The following is a 22,643-nucleotide window of genomic DNA, read 5'->3' on the forward strand; positions in this document are numbered from 1 at the left end:
AAAGTGAAGGGATGATCTCTCTCTCTCTCTCTCTCTCTCTCTCTGAAAAAACACCTGCATCTTCACTGCCAAAAATGCTTGAAATAACTTTGTGTTCCACTGAAACTCCACCTTTACCTTTAGTGTGTGTGTGTGTGTGTGGCTGCGTCACTTGCGCTTTGTGTTTTTTTTTGGGGAGCTGTTTGAGTGAGTGTGTGTGTGTGTGTGTGTGTGTGTGTGTGTGTGTGTGTGTGTGTGTGTGTGTGTGTATTCTGGCTCAGGTCCAGGGGTACAGATGAGCTCATTGTTCAAACGCTGGTTTTTCACATTTCCCCATGTCACTTTTCCTCAAGTCACAGCTCTGAAAAACAAGAGGTAAAGGGACAGCTCTGAAAAACAAGAGGTAAAGGGACAGCTCTGAAAAACAAAATTATTCTTCTGTCACTTTCTCTCTCTCTTGCACTCTCTTTCTAACCATAACTCTTAAAAAGACAAATGCAAATGCAAAGATTCATATCCATATTGCCATCCATCAAATGTACACTACATACTAACCCACATATAAAGACATTGCTCATGCTTACTCAAACAGCACACACTACATACTAACCCACATATAAAGACATTGCTCATGCTTACTCAAACAGCACACACTACATACTAACCCACATATAAAGACATTGCTCATGCTTACTCAAACAGCACACACTACATACTAACCCACATATAAAGACATTGGCCATGCTTACTCAAACAGCACACACTACATACTAACCCACATATAAAGACATTGGCCATGCTTACTCAAACAGCACACACTACATACTAACCCATAAAGACATTGGCCATGCTAACAGCACACACTACATACTAACCCATAAAGACATTGGCCATGCTAACAGCACACACTAGTTCACACTTTTAGGAAGCCACTGGAGCATGAACCCTGTTACACTCCCATGTAAACCTCACACCTACATACTCATACTCACAGCCTTATGTATGTGAAAACACACACACACACACTCTTTCTCTCACACATACAGACACACATACATACACTCTCTCTCTCACATACACACACAGGCATGCACATACTCTCTCTCTCACACATACAGACACACATACATACACTCTCTCTTTCACATCCACACACAGGCATGCACATACTCTCTCTCTCTCTCACTCTTTCACATACACACACAGACACACACACTCTCTCTCTCTCTGGGCTGGGCCAGAATCCATGGCAACCAGACTCCTCCCAGTGGGTGTGTGTGGGTAGGCTTTAAGTGCAGTGTTTGGGAATGTTATTGAGCGAGAGAATCCACACGGACAGAGAGAGAGAAAAAGAGAGCACCGAGCGTCAGAGAGAGAGGGAGGGAGAGTGAAGGAGAGAGAGTGAGAGTGAGAGAGACACAGACACAGAGAGATTTATCACAGTAGCTGAAAACTTGCTGTCAGTACTTTACAAGAACTTGGACTTGGGAGGACTTGGAGTGACCCCTCCCCAAAAAAAGCCCTTCAACTGGTGGAAACTCTGACAGGGGTGGAAGGCCTCTACAAGAGAGAGTGCTTCTCCAGGCCTCTACAAGAGAGAGTGCTTCTCCAGGCCAGGCTTCTCCAGGCTTCTCTTCCTCCTCCCTGTCCACCTCTCCTGCGGAGCTCCACACACACACACACACACACACACACACACACACACACACGTGCGCGCAAATACACAAGGATCCCACAGCCACCTGCACCAGGATGGGCGAAGACTCCACCCGTGCCGAGGCGCGCAGCTCCGCCACGCTGCCTGCCAACATGCCTTCTTCCTCCAGGGCAGCCAACGCCTCTCCTCCTCCTCCTCCTCCTCCTCAGGATGGCCAGGAGCCGCCGCTGCTCATCCCCAGCTTCAGCCCCAGCTCTGCGCCCTCGTCCCCAGCCAGCACGCTCTCCCGCCTGGGCTTCAAGATGCCGCCGTCCCCCGGGAGCCCCGGATCGCCTGGTGGCGGGCAGGTGAGTGCCATCACGGTGGTGGCACTGCTGGACAAGCTGGTGGTCATGATGGAGTCGGTGCAGGAGAACCAGCGGCGCTCCGAGAAGCGGCATGCCGAGTTAGAGGCGGTCGTGCGCGCCGTCCAGGGCGACGTGACACGGCTGGCCAGGAGCCACAGCAGCACGGCCAACAGCGTCAGCAAGCTCCTGGAACGCTCACGCAAGACCGGCGGATACGTCAAGGAGGTGCGCGAGAGACTGGACCGACAGGGCGTCCAGGTGAAGCGGCTGGAGGCCAACCACGCTCACCTGCTCAAGAGGAACCACTTCAAAGTGCTCATTTTCCAGGTGTGTGTCTCTGTGTATCTATCTCTGAGTTTGTCTATTAGGTATAATAGGGGTGTCATGCAGGTGGGTATTGAGGGTGTGAGCTTGTGTAGTGGTGTGTGTGTGTGTGCATGTGTGGGGGGGGGGTGGTGACGTGGATCTACTGTATCTCTGTTTGAATAATAGGGGTGTTATGCATGCGTAACTGTGTGCATTCAGCCATAAACTGGTTGAGGGTCTGTGTGATAAAGGGTGTGACTGGGTGTAAGAATGCCTGACTGGGTGGATCCATATATATGAGTGGGTCGGTATACGTGCATGCCCTGTGAAGGTTTTGTGTGCACACAGGTATGCATGCATGTCTTGGTGTGCATGGCTCAAAGGTGTAACTGGAGGATATAGATATAGCATATGGCTTGAAAATTGGGGGGGAAATAGAGCAAGTCTCTGCAAGTACCTGTGTGTGTGTGTGTGTGTGTGTCTATGTGCATGAGTGTGTGTGTGTGTGTGTAAAGTGGTTTGGAAAAGTGCATGTTGAATATAGATTTCTGACCAGTGAGCTATATTGTCTGACACTAGTTGTGTGTGTGTGTGTGTGTTTGCTCATATCTCTCACTCTTATCTCAGTGTGTGTTTGTACACATGCACACAAGTGTGTGAGAAACGGACACGCCAAGTTCAGCCGCCTTTTGACCCACCCTGAAATCTCACCTACGCCTGTTTGCCCATGAGCTTAACAATGTTAACACCACTTCTGTGCACCAGCACAAATGAAAGCAACCAGCAGCCAACCCCCCCAAAAAACACTAAGCCTCGCCACGCAACCAACCAACACGCCGAATCAAATCAAACTCGCCTCACTGCATTTGCCAGTGAAAAGGGCGGGCCCTTTAATCAAAGCCAAGTCACCTTTGGGCCGTTTGTGTGTGTGCTAAGGGAGGCACAGTGTGTGCTCGGTGGCCCTCCCTAATCTTAAGGGCGGCTCCTGTTGACTTAGCTCCCATCTCAGGCCTGTGCTCTTAGCTTCGCATATTATCTGATTGCCCTGAAGCTAGCTGATAGCAGGTTTAGACAATGTGAATGGTGTCTGCTTCACCCTCTGCTTGCAGATTCAGGTTTTCAGGAGGCTGGTGCGTGGGGAGGGTTTGTGTTACTCACTTTTCTGGAAATGGTGCCCCACCACTACCACCACCACCACCGCCCTCACCAATCACCAAGACAACGGTGGCCTTTGTGAGCTAGAAAAAAAAAAAAAAACTTGCTTTGGATCAGTTCTCAGTGGTTAATTGGTTCTTGATGGGGAGCTCCACTCAAATTTAAAACCATATCTGTTTTTTCCAGATATAGTGACACTATAAGAAGTATTTTTCCCCTCCTAAAACTAAAATGTTTATGTCCAATTGATGTTGGCAGAAATTGCTTTTAATGAAAGCCATGGCTGGATGGGGAAGACATGAGTTCTGCCTGAAATTTCACTCAGTGTTCATCAGGCCATGTGAAAATGATGTAGCTTCAAAACAGAGCTTTTCAGCTGGAAGACATTTTCCAGAGTATTTAGAACATTTTTGAACCTGCAGTGTTTCCAAAGCAGCTGTTGTTCTTGCCGCTTGGTCGTCACACCAGTGTGACGGTATGAAGAGCATTCTTGCCCAGGGGGATGATGTCATGTGGACGTAACAACCCCATCGCTAAGGCGACAGGAATGCTCCTGGTGCTTTGTAGTACACTGCGCGTGTTGATTAGGCTCACATGGGCCAGTTTCAAAGACATTTACACTTGCCCCCACCATAGATTCCCCTAAAAGTTACAGCCAGGAGGGAGGCACAAGTTGAAGCCAAAACAACTGAAACAAGAACCAAAAACAACCAACTACTGGTCTAATTATGTTTGGCAGTTCTCTTTTTGTCTGAGGTCCATTTGCGAACAAGAATTAACCTTTTGGCACTACTCACATCTAGTCACCTATGATGAATGAGAAACGTCACATCTGATAATATTGCTAAGACTTAATATAATGCTAAGATTCAGTGATAACAGAGTTATAACAGTTTGATTTAGAACATCTCCTGAATTTTAATACTCTGCTTTTTGGCCTCTCTGCTTCTGAGCTGTGGCCAGCTGTTCCTGCAGGCAATAGATACACCAGCTTAGGAATGGGCTGCAGGGAGAGACCCTCCTGGCTATTTCAAAGTGCCTTTCTTCGTATGCTGCGTAGGTTGCTGGAGAGGAGTGGTCTCACCGTGCACTTTTGAATGGTAGCGAGAGGTCAGGTCAAATCCAAAGGCGATAGATATATGGATGTCATAGAACGTAGAGAATGAAGTCTGCTCAGCCCTTAGTCAATACATTCTGAACCCCCACCTCCCCCTTAAATATCTGGATCTGTTCCATGTCTGGTGTTGTGTTGCCCCTCTCCGCACACACTCTTTCTTTCACTCACACCTCATGCTGAAATGACTTCTTTTCTGTGGTGTACGCTTCACCTGCTTGCTTTAAAGAAAGGAGTTGCGTGAGGAATATAGAGTCACGGTTAAAAGAAAATAACAAAGACTCATTGCTAACCGTGTCAGAAAATATTTCATAAACCTCAGGTAATGCATGAGGATGTGCTGTTTACGGTTAGCACATCTGGCTAACACTGAAGAAAAAGTCCTTTGTTGTTGTTGTTGTTTTTCCTGGCAATGCTGGCGCTAAAAGGGGAGTTTGGATTGCCCCATCACGTCGGGGTGAGTTGGAACACACTTGCCACACTGTTCAAGCTTTCTGAGGCGGAACGGCAGCTTCAGTGGCAGCAGCAGTGGCCGTGGCGGCCGTGCAGAGAGAAAAACGAAACAGGTAAAAAGCAACGTGGGCTAACGCACGGAGGCCTGACAGTCCTGCCGCTTCACTGGCTCTCTCCCCTTAACGAGCGCTAACGAGCAGGAGAGGAGGGGAAAGAGGAGCTTAATTGCTGCAATTAGACCGTGTTTGTTTGTGTCTGTGCTTCAGTGCTCTTCCTGTGTACTCAGTGCCCACACCCCCGCCGTCCCCCAGCTACAACAACCATCTCCGCCTAAAAACGCTGAGAGGAGATTCCAGCGCAGGGCCAGGGTTGTTTATCCCCCCGAAGCCACCGGGTCTCACTTGGGCATAATAGGTCACGGCCAGCGGCCAGCTCTGTGGCGTTGGTGAAAAGATGGAGAAAACAGAGGCTGCCGCTGTGTTGTTGTGGCCTAATCAGCATCGCACAAAAGCTGGGTCTGATTGATTGAATAGCCATATTTGTTGTGAAGAGGAATTTGATGGTTGGCATATCAGCCTTCATCTACCACAAGCTGATAAGTCCTTTGTCATGTTCAATAGCAGTGTTACCTTCATCTTAGCAACATCTTTCTTTCCCAGTATCCACTTTACACTTTCCCAGTATTCCACTTTCACACTTGTTAATTCAAATATTAATTTTGCTATTCATGCAATTTATGCTATTTGCTACTTATCTTTTTAATGTCTTTCGTATTTATAGCTCTTTGCCATTGCTTTTGTACAGCATGTTAGTGGACATGCCAGCTTAATAGTGGTCTCTAAGCGACTATGTGATGACAGTAGCTGACATCAGCTATCATCGTGCAGCGAGCGAGTGAGCCTGAGCGAGTGTGACTCGCCGAGGATTGAGCGGCAGAAAGGGTGGGATGAGAAGGGAAGTGGTGTGATAACCTCTTGTTTACGGGATGTCTAATCGCTGCGGTCACAACGGCCAGGAAGGCCTTGAGAATCGTTGCCCAATCACAGCACATCCAGCTGCAATCATTCTGTATGGGAACACGCCCGATAGCAAAACAAAGCGAATTATATCACAAAACAAAACACACATTCCATTCCATCTCACATTATCACTGTGAAATGTATTTTTGCAACAAAGCACATTCATCTGAAATGGACAATGTTCACTGTTGCTGTAAAAACTTTTTGTAAACAATATGTTGTCACAGTGCTTCAGGGGTTCTGACATTATTCTACATACCTCAACATAGGCTAAATAAAACATCTCTTTAGTAACAATTGGTCAAATTCCAAACAGTGTACAGTGGATTGGTGAAATATCCTCCCTTTTCTACCTAAAAAACAATTGAGACACACCTGCTCATTTAATGGTTATTTGCATAGACAAACTGTGGCAGTGCCTGCAGCATCATGCAAACATTATATCCCAGCTCTGTGCAAAGACTTTCCAGGAATTCCAGGGTATCTTGATTAGCATTGCTGTTCTTTGTAGATTACATTAAAGCAACACCAAAGAACTTTTCCTCTGTCACACGCACCCTTTGTTTATCCAGCACCGGCTTTGCAAATAACAATGTCCACAGACAAGCTAGAACATGTTGCATGATTTATGAAAGTATGATGTATTGCGACATCAGATGCAAGTCAAATTATAGTTTCTTATGTCTCATTCCATCGAACTACAAATCCGCTACCCGATCCGGCAAACTTACATAGTGCGGTTATAGCCGATAGAGGGCCGCAAGGCGAATGCAGAAAGTGCCGTTCACCCTGTTATGAGTTGATGAACCACTGAAACAATTTTGGAAACATTATTTTAAGGTACAAAAAACTCTTTGATGTTGCTTTAAGTGCATTGCCAAAATTTGAGCTTGTCCTGATTTAAATATCAAAGTTCGCAGACCCACCATACACCACATTCTAGTTAACTTGCGTATTTTTTTTTTTTTTGCAGAATGGACTAGATCATGTAAACAGGCAGAAATGTACACTATCTACACAAATCTTAATTATTCTATTCTTCCCCTTATCCATAGATTTATACAGAATGCTATTTTATCTTTATCTTTAAATCGTGTAGGCCATGTAGCACACCCATATAATAATAATAATAATAATAATAATAATAATTCATTTTATTTGTATAGCGCTTTTCAAAGACCCAAAGTCACTTACAGAATGGGGAAACAAAGAAGGACAACAGTACCACATACATACATACATACATACATACATACATACATACATACATACATACAGACACAAGAGCAGCAGTGAATTAAGGAATACAAAGTAAATCATAATGGTACAAACATAGAAGACAAGAGCAATAGTGGAATGAGGAATGAGTAATAATGGTACAGACATCCAAGACAAGAGAGGAGCAATAACAGTCACAATGCATATGTGTTTATGCAAATGTGTATAGAATAGAGTGGTCCCATTTGTATCTTGTTTTAGGTGCATTCAGACATATGAAGACTTTTTTACAACAAAAGCAAGAAACTAAAAAGAAAAGAATGCCAGGAACCTGATACCTGATGTCTTGTGTAGTTACACCTCACAGGCTGCTAGTTAAGCAAGGCATGAAGTCATTGATTTACAGGAGGTTTCAGGCAACTGACTACAGGCGATAAGTTTCCCTCCCTCAACTCTGTCCTTCGTCCTAGAGCACAGAACGAGAGGGGGGAGGGCGAGAAAGAGTGAGAGAAGGAGAAAAGGAGAAAAAGAGTGAGAGAAGGCGAAAAGGAGAGAAAGAAAGAGTGAGAGAAGGAGAAAAGGAGAGAAAGAGTGAGAGAAGGAGAAAAGGAGAGAAAGAAAGAGTGAGAGAAGGAGAAAAGGAGAGAAAGAGTGAGAGAAGGAGAAAAGGAAAGAAAGAGTGAGAGAAGGAGAAAAGGAGAGAAAGAGTGAGAGAAGGAGAAAAGGAAAGAAAGAGTGAGAGAAGGAGAAAAGGAGAGAAAGAGTGAGAGAAGGAGAAAAGGAGAGAAAGAGCAGGTGGTTTGGCTGAAGCCTAAGAGTCAGTGGTGACTGAGTGGGAGGAATCACGCGCCACCCTGGCCAGCAGAGAAGCAGAGGCGCACCAATCACGCTCCACCCTGGCCAGCAGAGAAGCAGAGGCGGACAGCATGTTAAAACACGGTGAAAAGAGAACAAGGGTCAACTTAAATCTGGGAAAAATAACAGATGCTTAGAGAGGACAGAACTGAAAAAAGAAGGAAAGACAGAAACATATAAAGGAGGGAGGAGAGCTTTGGGGGAGGAGTGTGAAGCTTAGGGAAGATGTCGATGAAAAATGGAAGAGATGAAAAATGGAAACAAGGGATAAAGCAAGTCGATAAACTGAGGTGACAAGATAAACTGATGTGACAAGACAAGATGGAATAAAAGGGAGACGAGAGGAGATGGTGGGAACAAATGGAAAACAAATCTGGGAGTGGAGCATCAGTGCTGGTGTGTGCCTGGGGCTCTCTCTGTTACAAGGCACTTTCAGGTTTGACAAGTTTTTCCCTCCAAAGTGGCACCACCCCACGCAAAAAACAAATACAGACAAATGTATTCAAACCCTTGACAAACACACACATAGGCTACACTCTCTTTCTCACACACACACACACACACACACACACACACACACACACACACACACACACACACACACACACACACACATACACACACACAAACACACAAATGCCTTCTGCCAGACTAGTGTCAATTTAACAACATAAACTGTATTGACTGTAAATAGTTTCCATTAAGGTTCACCTCAACTATCATTAACCAAAGTGTAGTTAACGCAAACAAAACACTTGCTTCATTGTAATAAACCAAAGGTAACATATTGGGGTAAATAGATTGTTATAAAGCATAGTATAAAGCATTACCATAACATAAACATAGTACAAGACTGATTTAATAAGTCTTAAGACTTATGCTTAAGGGATATTTCTGGCAAAACTGTTAATTCTCAGAAGTCAGGAGTTAAAGGTCAGAGGTTAAGTAGGAGGTGAGTAGACACGCACACGCACACACACTAAAGTACAGAGGAGCAGTTCATCCATGCAAGCTGTGCAGGTGTTGACTCAACTAAAGCTGTATAGATCCACCTAATTGAAGGCTGGGAGTAGGGGGTCTTCTAAGAAAATGACTCATGTGATTAACACAGGCAGGCAGCCAGACACCCTCAAGGTCCACTAGCGATGCGCTCGCAGAGTGGGGGAAACACTACCTTTTTTGGCCTTTCACCCCAATCTCAGCCTACCAAAAGCCTCTGAAGCTGAAGCCAAGCAAGTCCAAAGGGAGTCTGTCCATTCCTGCAGTAGTATTTATTTCCAGGACCCTACTCTCATGTTCACTAGTAATGGACTTACAATGCATTCTAAGAACAGAGGAAGGGCATTGACATGCATATTTCGGCCTACAATAAAGCAAATATGTGGCCTTTGATGAGGCTATGTCAGCATGCGGTACATTCAGGGCTTCTAGACGGTGTCACTGGCTGGGGTTGTGTTAGTTAAAGGGGGTCCTGCAGATGCCCAGAGAGAGAGAGAGAGAAAGAGAGAGAGAGAGAGAGAGAGAGAGAGAGAGACTGCCGATGTGAACTTTAGATAAAGTGTTGAATTGGGTATTGTCTCAGCCATATGCAAACAGAGTCCAATTGGGCCTCACTTTCCATCTGGGAGGGTCGCCAGTCAGTCTCTGAACTCATGCCATCCATCAAGGGGCACCAGCAAGAGGAGAGATCATGTTATTGTTTTTGTTCACTGCTGTTCCGTGTGTTTGTGTGTGTGTGTGTGTGTGTGTGAGGCCATGGACCCATGTCACATGCTAGATAAATGGTAGAGGGGTGTTGGGGGCTGAGATGTGATGAGCGCACGGTATCGCGTGTCTGCTGGATCCACATGGCAGGGTGAGGGCAGTTCCTTCCTTCCTATATGGCTGATGGGCTGAACACGCAGCAATAATGGGCTGCATAACTCAACCCAATCCATCCACACGCACTTATACTGTACAACCGATATCAATGCCGTCCACAAACATGAACAAAGATGAGACACACACACATACACACATAGAGTCATACACACTGTCATACACACAGGCATACACATGCACATAAACAGTCAAGCTCTGTGAACATTCTCTCTCTCTTTCTCTCTCTCTCTCTCACGCACACACACACATACATACAGTACACCCATACAAGTAATCTCCCTTTCACAAACACAGATACACACACAAGCACACACAAATACACAAGCTCCGTGCTTAATCAGAGAACATGCAGATGAATCCCTAGTCTGTTTTGAGTTTGTTATTTTCCCAGGACATGAGGATGTGATATGACACCACGGGAGGTAGAGAGAGAGAGAGAGAGGAGAACAGTGATTAAGAGAGGAGGTGAAGTAGGAGAGGAGGTGAAGGGAAAATGTGATGTAGACGGCACTATCACATTTAACGGTACCGTCAACCATTCTACGCGATTTCGAACCCGTACCACTTTTTGCCACAATGCCACATCAAGAGAATGTCTCCTCATGATCCACTAGCTCTCCATTTTGTGAGAGCACTGTTAAAAAACAGCTTTTGTACACAGCCATGGCTCTGTGAACTGGAAACAAATAAAGTGGAAACAAACAGAACAAAACCGTTGCAGCCAATCACCGGGAGATGGTGAATGCAAGGGGAGTTCTCGCTCTGTTGTTTTGTTGGTGATTGGTTCAAATATCAACGGCTGTGACGTCATCCAGAGTCACTGACGGCATCTTTAAGACCACTACTTGTCCCTCACTACCACGCAATAGGCTCAGTGCACACTCAAGCACTGTTCAAGCAGACACATCCACTGACATAACAATTCTACATCCCTGGACATCTCTGAATATCTCACAGTTGTGTGTCCACCGAGATGTTTATCACACATATTCCCACAGGACAGCTCTCAACCAATAATATTCTGAGTTCTAGTTTCAGACTGGTCTACTGTACTTTTCTCTGAGCTCATTCAAAGACAGACTGCCTTATCATGATTAGAGCTATTAAGAAAACACTATACTTCCTGCCGTTTATTACAGTGGTTAGAGGAGGATACTTGAAAGCCATTTTGGCATTGATACCAATGACTAATCATCAATGGCATCGGCGCTTTTGGCGGAGCGTGGCGGAACAACAGAGTGACACCTCGCTCCTTTGTGGCTTGTTTTTAACCAGAAATTGAACAAACGCCTTTAAAAATATCTGGATTCTGGAAGGAATGCAACTCCAGGTTTACTAGCTACCTGGCTCTCGCCTGAAGCACACCAAAAGGGGAGGGGAGCTTGGCTCAGATGGCAGGATTCTCCGCCGATGACCTGGTTTAGCCTCTGAACATTATGCATGCGTTCTAAGTGCTCAGGCATTGAGTTGTGCACAATCAGGATAGCCAATCAGGATCATACGCTAACAGCACTCACTCAACATCGTCTGTTGATCAGATAGTCCGTTTAAAGCAGCGCTACCAGCCAAGTGACTGACTGTAGTCTGTATCCCTACCCAGCCTCTGGCCATTAACTGTAAACACATCTAGAGAAAAAAAGGAGAAAGAGAGTGGGGTAGATGGGGTAGATGGGGGGGTAGGTGGGGTAGATGGGGCAGGGTGGGGTAGATGGGGTAGATGGGGGGGGTAGATGGGGGTAGATGGGGGGGGGGATGGGGTAGATGGGGTAGGTGGGGTAGGTGGGGTAGATGGGGGGGAGCTCTGCAGATGTCTGAGGCCTAGTCCACACGTACCAAACCCATCTTTTTTTCCTCCTTCTTCGGGAACCGTGATCAAGAATATTTATACCCAAACGGATCCATCTCAACATTCGACCAACACGTTACTTCATACCCCAGGCCTATAGGTGGCACTGTGTCTTTACAGAAATTCACCAAAACTTGCAAAACTTGCGCTTTAAAACAGACAGAATAGGCTACGGCGAAAATGGCTAGTGCAAGGAAACCAGAATTGTTTGTGTCTACTGATGGTGAACTGTCAACTGTAGAACTAATAAACTTTATTTTACGGTTTGTGAAGGGTGCAGTCCCGTCCTTTATTTGGCTAACGCAGGTAGGCCTACTAATCACCTTTACTTTCTTTGGTTGTAGGATAGTCCATGATTCACATTAGTTTTGGCTATCACCGCAATTAGGCTACTAAAACGCAAGGCTTACCCAAGTTCTAGGCTATTCTGTTGCCACATTTATAATATTGCTATAAAACCTTTGTTAGTAACAGTCAATACTTTTGCCTGCATCAAATCGTGCATTCAAAGATTCAGTGTGCTACCATCGGCTTAACGTGAGTTCTAAGCGCCTTTGTATGCTTATATCTGATTTCACTTGACTGTGAATGCATGTATATATGTTGTAAGACATGTAAAATAAATGAATGACACTGGCACTACGCACAAATTAATGTAGCCTAAACTTACAATCGCGACTTTCCTAATAACTTAAGTTCTCTCGCCACTGACAGTAGCTAGAATGCATTAAAAAACACCGGGAAAAACAGTGTTCAGTCCACCAAGTCATAAGCTATCGGCGCTGCGCAGCATCAGTTGTGATATTTATCTTAACAGAGTGTAATCGTAGGTAATGTCATGTATGAAAACTAATATTGTTAGGCAATACTATAAGTGCAAGTCCAGGGCAGCTGAGGTGTGGCGATGACATCATCGATACGCAAGCAGGATGTGCGGTTTCGCTGTCTAAACGAACTCAAACGGGCTATGGTTTCAGATTTCTCCACTCTGGGACCAGGTTTCAGAAAAGTGCGGTTTCGGGCAGTGCGTTTACAGGATTCGTTTGGACGCTCGGCCAAGACGAAGCAAAACCTCTGCGTTTAACCTAAGAAGCGTCTCCGTGTGGACAGGCCCTGAGTGTGGTGATTACCCCTCAGATAGAATTACACACTGGAGTGGTGACGGCACTGAATAGGGGCGGTCAGATGGGTTACCACCAGGATGGGTGTGTCCAGGGAGGGGACGCAGGCCCTGCAGGGCGTAGTTAATGTTACCATCATACACCTGAGACACACACACACACAAATATGCACACACACACATGCACACACGCACACGTGGACACCAGCACGCACACAGTCTGACCCAGTGATGCAAACACATTATCTTTATATGCATAGCATTTATGCATGCACGCATTCGTTGGGCAATGAAAACCTTCACTAAAAGCTTAGCAACCATCCAATTCTGTGGATATTCACAAACAATTAGACTACTGAAAACTATCTGAGTGAAGGAATGTAAGTATTTGTGAATGGATTCAGCACAATCAAAATGCAAATCGCAAAGAGTAGTTTATGAACACAATGTCACAACTATCATATTATGTTACCGACTCCATCAACACTCTCCACTATGTGATAGTATTCATGGCAGTGGCATGAATCACAAATACCAGGCTCAACAGACAATATTTTGTTAGTGACTGTTTAGTCCTTGGTAACCTTTCCTTCTGTCTTGCAGTAGTACAATGTGCTTCCTGTTATCATTCTGATATGATGCACTCCACCACGTAGGAACTTTCACTCCTGGGGACTCCCACTCCCTCCTACCCTGATGCCGCCTCTTTTTGTACCCCAATTTCCACAACAAATTGAACACACACACTCACTCTCTTTCTCTCTCACACACACACTCACACTCTCTCTTTCCCTCTCTCTCTCTCTCAAACACACACACACACACACACACACACACACACACACACACACACACACACAAGCACATGCACAAAGTTCCCCCTATTTGCTCGTTGCTGACACTTCAGTGATGTTTCCACTCTAATAAGTTGGGAGGCCTGTCATGGGGCACGGTAATTACATGGAGTACAATTTCACAGCATTGTGGCCAAAGGCATGGACCTCTTACATCACTCACACATTCTCTCTCTTTCTCTCTCTCTCTCCTACTCTCTTCTTTCTCACTCTTTTGATCTCATTCTCCACGCCTTCCTTTTCTGCCATCTTTTAGCCTTATCTCAGTCGAGAAGTTAGACGGGAATCAGATTATGTGTGGCGATGGTAGCACACGTGGCAATACGATCTTCCCTTGGCCCTAGCATAACACAGTGCTTCTGGCTTCACCAATCAAGACGCTATTTTCTCTGCCGAGACATTATGCCATAAAGCCTCACTTTGATGGCTCTCTCATTTCTCTTGTTCTTAATCATGTGAGCAATACAGAAATGAACCTCCTCAATATTACTCTGTAAAGGCATATTTTTAATGTAATCTTCAAATAAGTTAGATAAGATGAAACCATGATGAGTTGATCTTATGGTGCATGAGTTAGGTCAGGTGGAAAGATGGTATCATAACATCCTCAAACTTCAACCTAAAAAATGATTCAGCCTCATGGAACCTGAATGATGTGCTGTAGTCTCTGTCTGTTTGGGTGTGTCTTTGTGCATGTCTAACTGATTTGCATTGTCTGTTGTCACATTCTGATTAAACACATTCATGTGACTGTGAGGAAATATGTGATCGAGTATTCGGCCAAAAGCTTGTGTGGTTTTGGGTTAGAGTTGAATGAATCAAGACATGATAGAAGAATTCAACGAGCGATAAGGTTAACCAAATACAACTCATTACAGACAAGAATGTGACAAGTTATGGTTAGGTATTTCACAAACCATAATTTCATTTTGCTGTAATAAAATGATGTGGATGATAAGAAAAGTTGGTTTTTGAGTATGTTTAAGGATAGAACCTTGAATAGGTTCTCATTCCATCCAAACACTTGTTACCATTGCACAAATTGCATCTGTGCGGTATACGTGTTGCCTCTTGTAATCTATGTTCAAGATTTGTAATTATTTTCAAGAGCAAAAATTACAACACCTAGTCCTTGTGATTCAACAGATTGGACAGACTTTCAAAGTCCTCCTATGTTGGTGTACAGTATATTTGATAGGGCTGTTTTTTTGTTGTTGATGGCAAAAACAATGGTGCTCTGTGCAGTAAAGGTATGTAAAGTTGGTGGTGAAGCTGTTGACTGACTGCTGTGGCTATGTTGAGTGATTCCTGTCATGCTGGCTAATCCAGTCTTAGCTACGTCCAAATAACAGCCTATTGATGCGTCTGCCCTCTGTTTATGCAACAACAGGCATGCTGCAATCGCAATTACAATTTTCTGTCCCACATAGCAAGGATGACTGCATATCGTCACAGTCAATGACTGTTTTTGTGCACTGCTTTACGCAAGATCTGCAAGATTTTTCCTGAGAAAAATGTAATACAGAAGAGAGAATAGTATTAAAGTTTGTCTTAAACCATGGTTGTTTATGACATACCATTCTGATAATTATGTGTTCATGGTAACACTCAAAAACATACAGTACACATTGTCACTTCCACACATGGGAAAACTTTGTGGCTTAGCTGTTATTATTTGCATATGACATTTGCCAGATGATTGCAGGTATTCCAGAGATGTTGATCACCTGGGTGATTTTGCTTTCTGGAGCAAATACAACTCCACCATGCCCCTGTGTCTCTGGGAGCGAGTGGATGGTTCAATGCAGCTTTCAGTCTCCCCACTGGGCTTATGCAAGACTATAGTACTAAATGTGAAGCATTCCAGCTCTCCCTTCCAAGCTAAACTGCAGTAAATTACTAAGGATTGTGTGTGTGTGTGCGTGTGTGTGTGTGTGTGTGTGTGTGTGTGTGTGTGTGTGTGTGTGTGTGTGTGTGTGTGTGTGTGTGTGTGTGTGTATCTGTGAAAGGAAGAGAGAAAGATGGTTAGTGGTAGATTGAAGTGAAAAGGATTTTCTGTTGTGCAGGCCATAAAACAAGCAGGAAATGTTTGTTTGTTGTGAGATGTGTGGTGGGGTGGAGACAGGGACTTGTAGCAAAGCTAACAGGAAACAACTGAGGCAAGCAGCAAGAACGTTCAAAAGCCATATTAACAACAGTGTGTTGTTTAAATAGGGTTATAATATATTTTAGTGAAGAAAAATGAGAAGAGTGTTAAATCGATAAGTAGACTGTGTTAAAAAAGGAAATTGAGTGATGGGATGAGAGTGAAAGAGAGTGGGGAAAGCAGATAGGGAGAAGAACATTGTCAGAATAGCAAACATTCCTTAGGATATTCTTCCCTTTGGCAACAACACCATCCATCTGAAACTCAGTGGTTATTTGGATACAAGTAGACGTGTTAAATGGAAACAGATTGTGTGTCTGTGTGTGTGTGTGTGTGTGTGTGTGTGTGTGTGTGTGTGTGTGTGTGTGTGTGTGTGCGTGTGCGCGCACGCACATTTGCCTGTGCAGGAAAGCAGTACACACATGTGCATGTGTAGGCCTACGTGCCTGCCCTGAAATCTTTTGTTAGGGTACTCTGATCATAAACTAATTTATTGTTATGCCGAACAAAGCCTTTATCTCAGACATAACCCCAGTGTTAATGGTGAAAGAACCAGTTGGTTGTGCAACTGCACACCTGTTCCCTGCGTTATATGTGTATTTGTAGACATTCAAATAGCATACAAAGAATTCTTTCTTGAAATGAAAAGATTTGAAGCACTTGAACATTTGTCAATGTGTCATAAACCCACTTCTTTTGTTGAAACAATACAAAGCAAGTCTGCAGTTGTTGTAATCGTGTGGTTTGACATCAGAACAATGTACGCCTACAATCTCATAATTTAATCTGACATATAACCGTTCCCTCTCAGCATTAATCATAACTGAATGTTACAGTATGATGTAAATTAAATTAAATTTAAACCCCAGTTATTATGCTGTACATTACTCATGTGAAATTCACAGCTTGAGAACCATCATTTCCTCTGTATTTGGACATGACACGTGTACAAGCATCATAAAATCGAAATGTGTGGTCACAGTGTTATTTATACATTACACTCTTAACAGAACCATGTAAGATTGTGGCCAAAACTGGTACTGCAATCACTTTCAAATTACTGTAGAGCGGTATCCTATCCTTACTGCACACTGCCCCCACCTACCCACACACACACACACTACACACACACACACACAGTCACTGCTCCACTCCCCTCCCGCCCACACACACATCTTCACTGTCATCACTCACATACATCTTACATACAGTACTCTGCTTGCAATAGTAAGTCCCTTCACCATACTTGCAGTACACTGCCCCCCCCCTCTCCCCTACATACACAGCACATTATTTCATCAGGAAGCTTCTCCAACACACATCCCCAACATACTTTTACAGCACACACTGCCCCCAATACACAGCACATTGTCTCATGAGGAAGCTTCTCCAACACACATATTGCACACTGCCCTCTCCCCACATACACAGCACACTATCCCATCTCCCCGTCATCCCCCAACACACACACACACAAGACCCCTGGCAGTTGGGTTAGCCCCTTGAGCCGTGGATCTGCCCAAGGTTTCTTCCTTGGTAAGGGGAGTTTTCCTTGCCCCCTGTTGCTCTTGGGTGCTCCTTGTTGGTGCCCCCAATCCCAAACCTTTCTTATGCAGCCCTTGCCACTTAATCTACTAAACCCCTCTTCTACTGCATTTTTACCCCCATAAATGCACAAATAGGCTGACACCAGACATAATTTCACTACATTTCTTACATCCAGTAACTATATGCATGTGACAATAAACTTCCTTGTATCCTTGTATCCTTGTATCCCCTCCCCCTGGCCCCTGACTCGAGGTTGCCAACCCGGATGCCGAAACACTACTGACATCGTGATTAGTAGATAGGTGGAGGGTGGCGCATCAGGCCAAAACGCAACATGACATGACAAAACACAGCATCAACATCAGTTGAGGGCTGCAACTTCACTTTTTAAATGACAATATCCTGGCCGGACTACTGTTATCAGTGATATAAGTATTTGAAATTAACGTGATTTCTTAATGTCTAGTGACATATCAGGGCCATTTTATGATTAATTGAAATACATTTCTTACAAATGGTTCCTTTAAATCTAATGTGTTGTCCCTATCTGGACACAGAGATGTGTTTAAAAACAACGCAAGTTGTGTTGTTTTGAACACATTTGCTTTAAGAGTGTAGTCTGAGTCTGAAATGCTTGATAAAAGCCAAATGTGTAGTCACAGTGTTATTTAAGCACTAGCCTGAGTCTGTGGATGTAAAGGAGCAAATGCCTCCTCAGTTCTCATCAACCTGTTCCAACCAGCTGTCTGCTTTTTCTCATGTGTTGCAGGAGGACAATGAGATCCCCTCCATGCTCCTCACGAAGGACCCTGCTGCGTCCACCACTGCTTCTATCCATGATACCCAGGAGAACATGTCTTTGCACGCACCCACCCCGAGCGTTGACCGCAACCGCTCCCACGAGGAGGGCCTACAGACCATCAGCCTCACATCCGACGAGGACGAGGAGGAAGCCGTGGGGACAGTGGCAGCCACCGCGACCCACCCGTCCAGCCCCCGTGGCGAAGCGGCGAGTGAGCTGGCCCTGGAGGAGGAGGACGACGACGACGGCGGCCTGTCGTCGCTGGGGTCCGAGCGTCTGGAGCGCTCGCGGGCCGAGAAGCTGAAACGCTCCAGCCTGAAGAAGGTGGACAGCCTGAAGAAGGCCTTCTCGCGCCGGAGCATCGAGAAGAAGATCAACAAGATCGTGCCGCCCGAGCGTCGCGAGAAGATCAAGAAGAGCTTCACACCCAACCACCCCAAGAGCCCCACCGCCAAGAGCTCATCCTTCCGCGTCTCGCCCATGACCTTCAATGTCAAAAAGGTGCGGGACGGAGCCGCTGCAGAGGCTGCACTGCCCGAAGACCACGTGGAGGTGCCATCGCTGGGCGGGCCTGGCGGCGAGCTGCCCCTGGCCGAGGTGCACTCCCTGGACGAGAAGGGGCAGCCCCTCCTGAGCGTGGAGGCCGGGCTGTCCGAGAATGGGGAAGGAGAGGTCGACGCTGATGTCACCATGGCCACCGCGACGCTGGCCAAGGAAGAGCCCATGCCGGATCACAAACGACGACGATGATGATGATGATGATGACAATGATGAAGAGGAGAGAGCAACTCCAGGGACGAGCCCGGTGACAAGCCCAGTGGCATCGGCTGCAAGCCCAGTGAATACTGCAGTGGCTGTGGAACAAGCATCTTAAATCTGTCCTTGTTCTGTCCTTAAGTCTTAGGTTAACTCTCCACACTGCTTTCCCCATTAGGCTAGTCTAAACACACTATATATGGGAATTTATATAAAGCCATAAATAAGGTCCCATGGAAATCTGTTGATCCTCATCCCTTCGTGCCTTAGCCATAATCACCAAAACACTTCAAAAGCAATATTCTCTTCTGATTATTTTGTGCCTGAAACAACAGACTCATTGCCTCCCCCCACTCTTAGTACGGACTAACATGGATTTGAAAAAAGACACTCATCAGAAATAAAAAGAACGGGCAGTCGGACAGCAGCACTATCTCAGTTCCCTCACTGCGATATGAATCACTGGGCTCCTGACTTTGAGATCACACTTGGATAGAATTGCATTCCCAGTCTGTACAATAAAATGACAGTAGACATAAATGAAAGGTCTGCACTCACAGAGATAGATGGGATCTTTTTTTTTTTTTTTGCTACTGTGGGAGACATGGTTACACCCTTGCCTGAGGTCTCTATGGTAACCAGCCATTCCGGCAACAATGTCTCAATTACAGCTTCCTTAATCATGCAGGAGCACACCCACAAACAGTGGCAGTCTGAGGCATGCTTCCCATTCTCCCAACACACACAAAGCAAAGTTGGACACAGACCGGCATATTATCCAACTAACCTACATAAAAATGAAAAAGATCACAAGTATATATGTATATGTATGTGTGTGTGTGTGGGGGTGTCTATGAGAGTATAAACCTTTATATTTACACACACATTTAAGTGCATGCTCTATACTTGGACACTGTGGTGAAGAGGTTATTGTGTTGTTAAGCTGACATTCTGCAGAGGTCTAAACATTTGCAGAGTAATTTAAAGGCCCCTGGACATATTTCTGGAATTTCAGCCAAGCCATAAAGAAAAATGTCCCAACTTGTCAGTAAGTTGATTTCTGAGAAAATGCTTTCCCCCAAGCTCTCCCTCCACATGAAGTGACAGTTTCATACGCGTAACTAGCAATGACACAGTTGAAGTGCTCAGCGACACTTCTGTCATTTTCATGCCCATGTCTTTGGGTCCTCCATGGACAGGTGTGTGCACACACACTGAGGACATTGGGTGAGACGCGGAGGAGCAGGAGAGGAGCTCCTCTTTTGACTGATCGCTTGGCACCAGCCCATGTTTCCGCCCTGAGAGAGTGGAGGAGGTGGGGAAAAGGGAGGAGAGGGGGGTGAAGACGGTGGAGGATGGCGGGATTGAGGGGCTGGGTATGGACGCCCCTCACGGCCCACAGGTGCGCTGCCACTGGGCTATACTCTCTTGAGTCGCAAATTAACCAGGTAGATGGAGACGAGGCGTGAAAAAGAATTGAGTTTGTGTGTGTGTGTGTGTGTGTTTGTGGGGGGGTTCCAGAAAGATAAAAGATTAATGCCGTGCTAGATACACACACTCAAGACACCTTTGAAATGTTTTACTTTTTGCGATTAATTCTCATGAGACTTCAGCCAGTTATCCATGTTGCCAAAGTTCCATCCTGAAAAAAAACTATGACATTCCTATCCATAAGTCTTACTGACGCACAACTCCAGAAAAACTGTGGGGTCAGTTTCTTCCACTCGACAATATCAATCTCAGAGTTTGAAGATAAGGGAAGGCCAGAGTAACGTGTGGTGTTAAACTGAAAATATTACACTGTGTGCTTTTTTACATTTTATTTTGTCAAATACACTATGAATGGACATCATGTGGATATGGCTAACAACAAACGCTGAAACTATGATGAATATATGATGAAACTCAAGATGGTCTTTGCCATATATATATATATATATATATATAATAATATATATATATATAAACACACACACACACACACACACATATATATATATGACTTGCCTTAGGCTTTTCCATGTTGAGGGATGTGTGCCAGTGTTGAGCAACAGATTAAGGGCACAGTAAATTTAATTTTGTTGTTGTTGTTTGAAGAGGAGGGTGAAACAAACATGAGAAATACAGTATATATATTTAGGAGAAATTGTACCTTTTTAGAATCTAATACAAATTGAGTGGGTTTATTAAAACATTGTCACAAATATTTTTTCTTGAAATGCTCTTGGCTGAATTGTAAAAGGGGATTATGTGCATTGGAAAGGTGTTACAATATGGCAGGTACCCTATATGACCAGAGTAGATATCACATTAACCATGGATATATTTAGGTGTAAAACATTGAATGTTTGCATTTGCATTGAGAAATATGCTCATTATCCTTGATAACAATTTACATAAAGTTTTGTGTTCACTGAAGCCAAAGTTCCTTCTTTCTGTCAAAAACTCTCTCACTTTTACTGTCTCAATGTATGGAATTTGGGTTTAATCTGCTGGGATACTACATAAAAGATATATAAACTAAAGGATATATTTCAATAAAAATCACGACAGGGGGCCATAGGGTAAAACTGGATGGAATAAGTTTTTTTTTCCTTAATTTGGTATAGAAACAAATCCAAAATAACTGTTGGAATTGTATCTTGCTTCATCCTATCATGTCTCTGATGAGCAGAAATGAAATCAGTCCAATCACAGCTTTCTTGCAAGAGGAGGGCGTGGTTGAAGCAAACAGAAGGACGTTGTTGGTGCAATTAAATCCTCATGTTCTTTTCCCATCTACTGTAGACAAAATCAATTATCACCAAAGGACAAGTTTGTGAGTGATGACAAGTTTATGATATTCAAAATGAGGTCTGCTTCTTTTTCTAGCCCATTTCAGACACCGAGTTCAATTTAACAATATGAGATTTTAGCCATAATCTCTTTTTAACTTAAGTTTCTGAGAAATAGCCCTTTTGTCCAACCAGTCGCTTTGAGAAAATCCACAATAAACAAACGTACGGGTTAAAATGTCGAATTTCATGTTTTTCGCATAATTTGACAGTATACAGTCTACACTTTCACATTGTGAACAAATTTCACGGCAAAACATACGTTTTGACTGTTAAACACAGACTTTATTTAGGTGAAGATTCAACACATTAGCAGTCATTCCCTTTGACCACGCCACTATAAGGTTTTACGGTAGAGCTAAATTTTACTCAATGTGTCAGTTTTCTATCGTTCTTGGCAGATGTAACCGAATATGATTGTGAAAGACTTGCCTTTCAGCCTGAAAGTTTCAGGGAACGGTCAAAAGCACAAACTTTTAGAAATATCCTGGCGTCATTTTAGGGACCAGGAGAAGTTTTCCATTGACGTAGCGCATTTTAAAAGTATGCACAACCATGGGTGGATTATGAACTTTCGGGCCCCTGGGCCCAGATGTATTAATGGCCCCCCACTTATTGTCGTATGTGTGGGAGGGGGGGTTTGGGGGTGTTTGATGTGATTTCCTGTATTCTGGTACATTTTGGGGATCCTAAATTCAATCAGATTCATAGCCTACATCCTGATTTGTTGATATTGAGGCAATGATTCCATTC

At 44.4% G+C, this 22,643-nt stretch overlaps 1 protein-coding gene across 1 annotated transcript; it reads left to right on the forward strand.

Moving 5' to 3' along the window:
- The first annotated feature begins 1,312 nt into the window (after positions 1 to 1,312).
- cavin2a (caveolae associated protein 2a) lies at positions 1,313 to 19,901 on the forward strand. The gene is made up of 2 exons (XM_048240051.1): positions 1,313 to 2,310; positions 18,268 to 19,901. The coding sequence occupies exons 1-2, from the start codon at positions 1,732 to 1,734 to the stop codon at positions 19,048 to 19,050; spliced, it is 1,362 nt and encodes a 453-aa protein (XP_048096008.1). The 5' UTR covers positions 1,313 to 1,731; the 3' UTR covers positions 19,051 to 19,901.
- The last annotated feature ends 2,742 nt before the right edge of the window (positions 19,902 to 22,643 follow it).

Source organism: Alosa alosa, chromosome 3 (genome assembly GCF_017589495.1).
Source record: "Alosa alosa isolate M-15738 ecotype Scorff River chromosome 3, AALO_Geno_1.1, whole genome shotgun sequence".
Taxonomy (NCBI): domain Eukaryota; kingdom Metazoa; phylum Chordata; class Actinopteri; order Clupeiformes; family Clupeidae; genus Alosa; species Alosa alosa.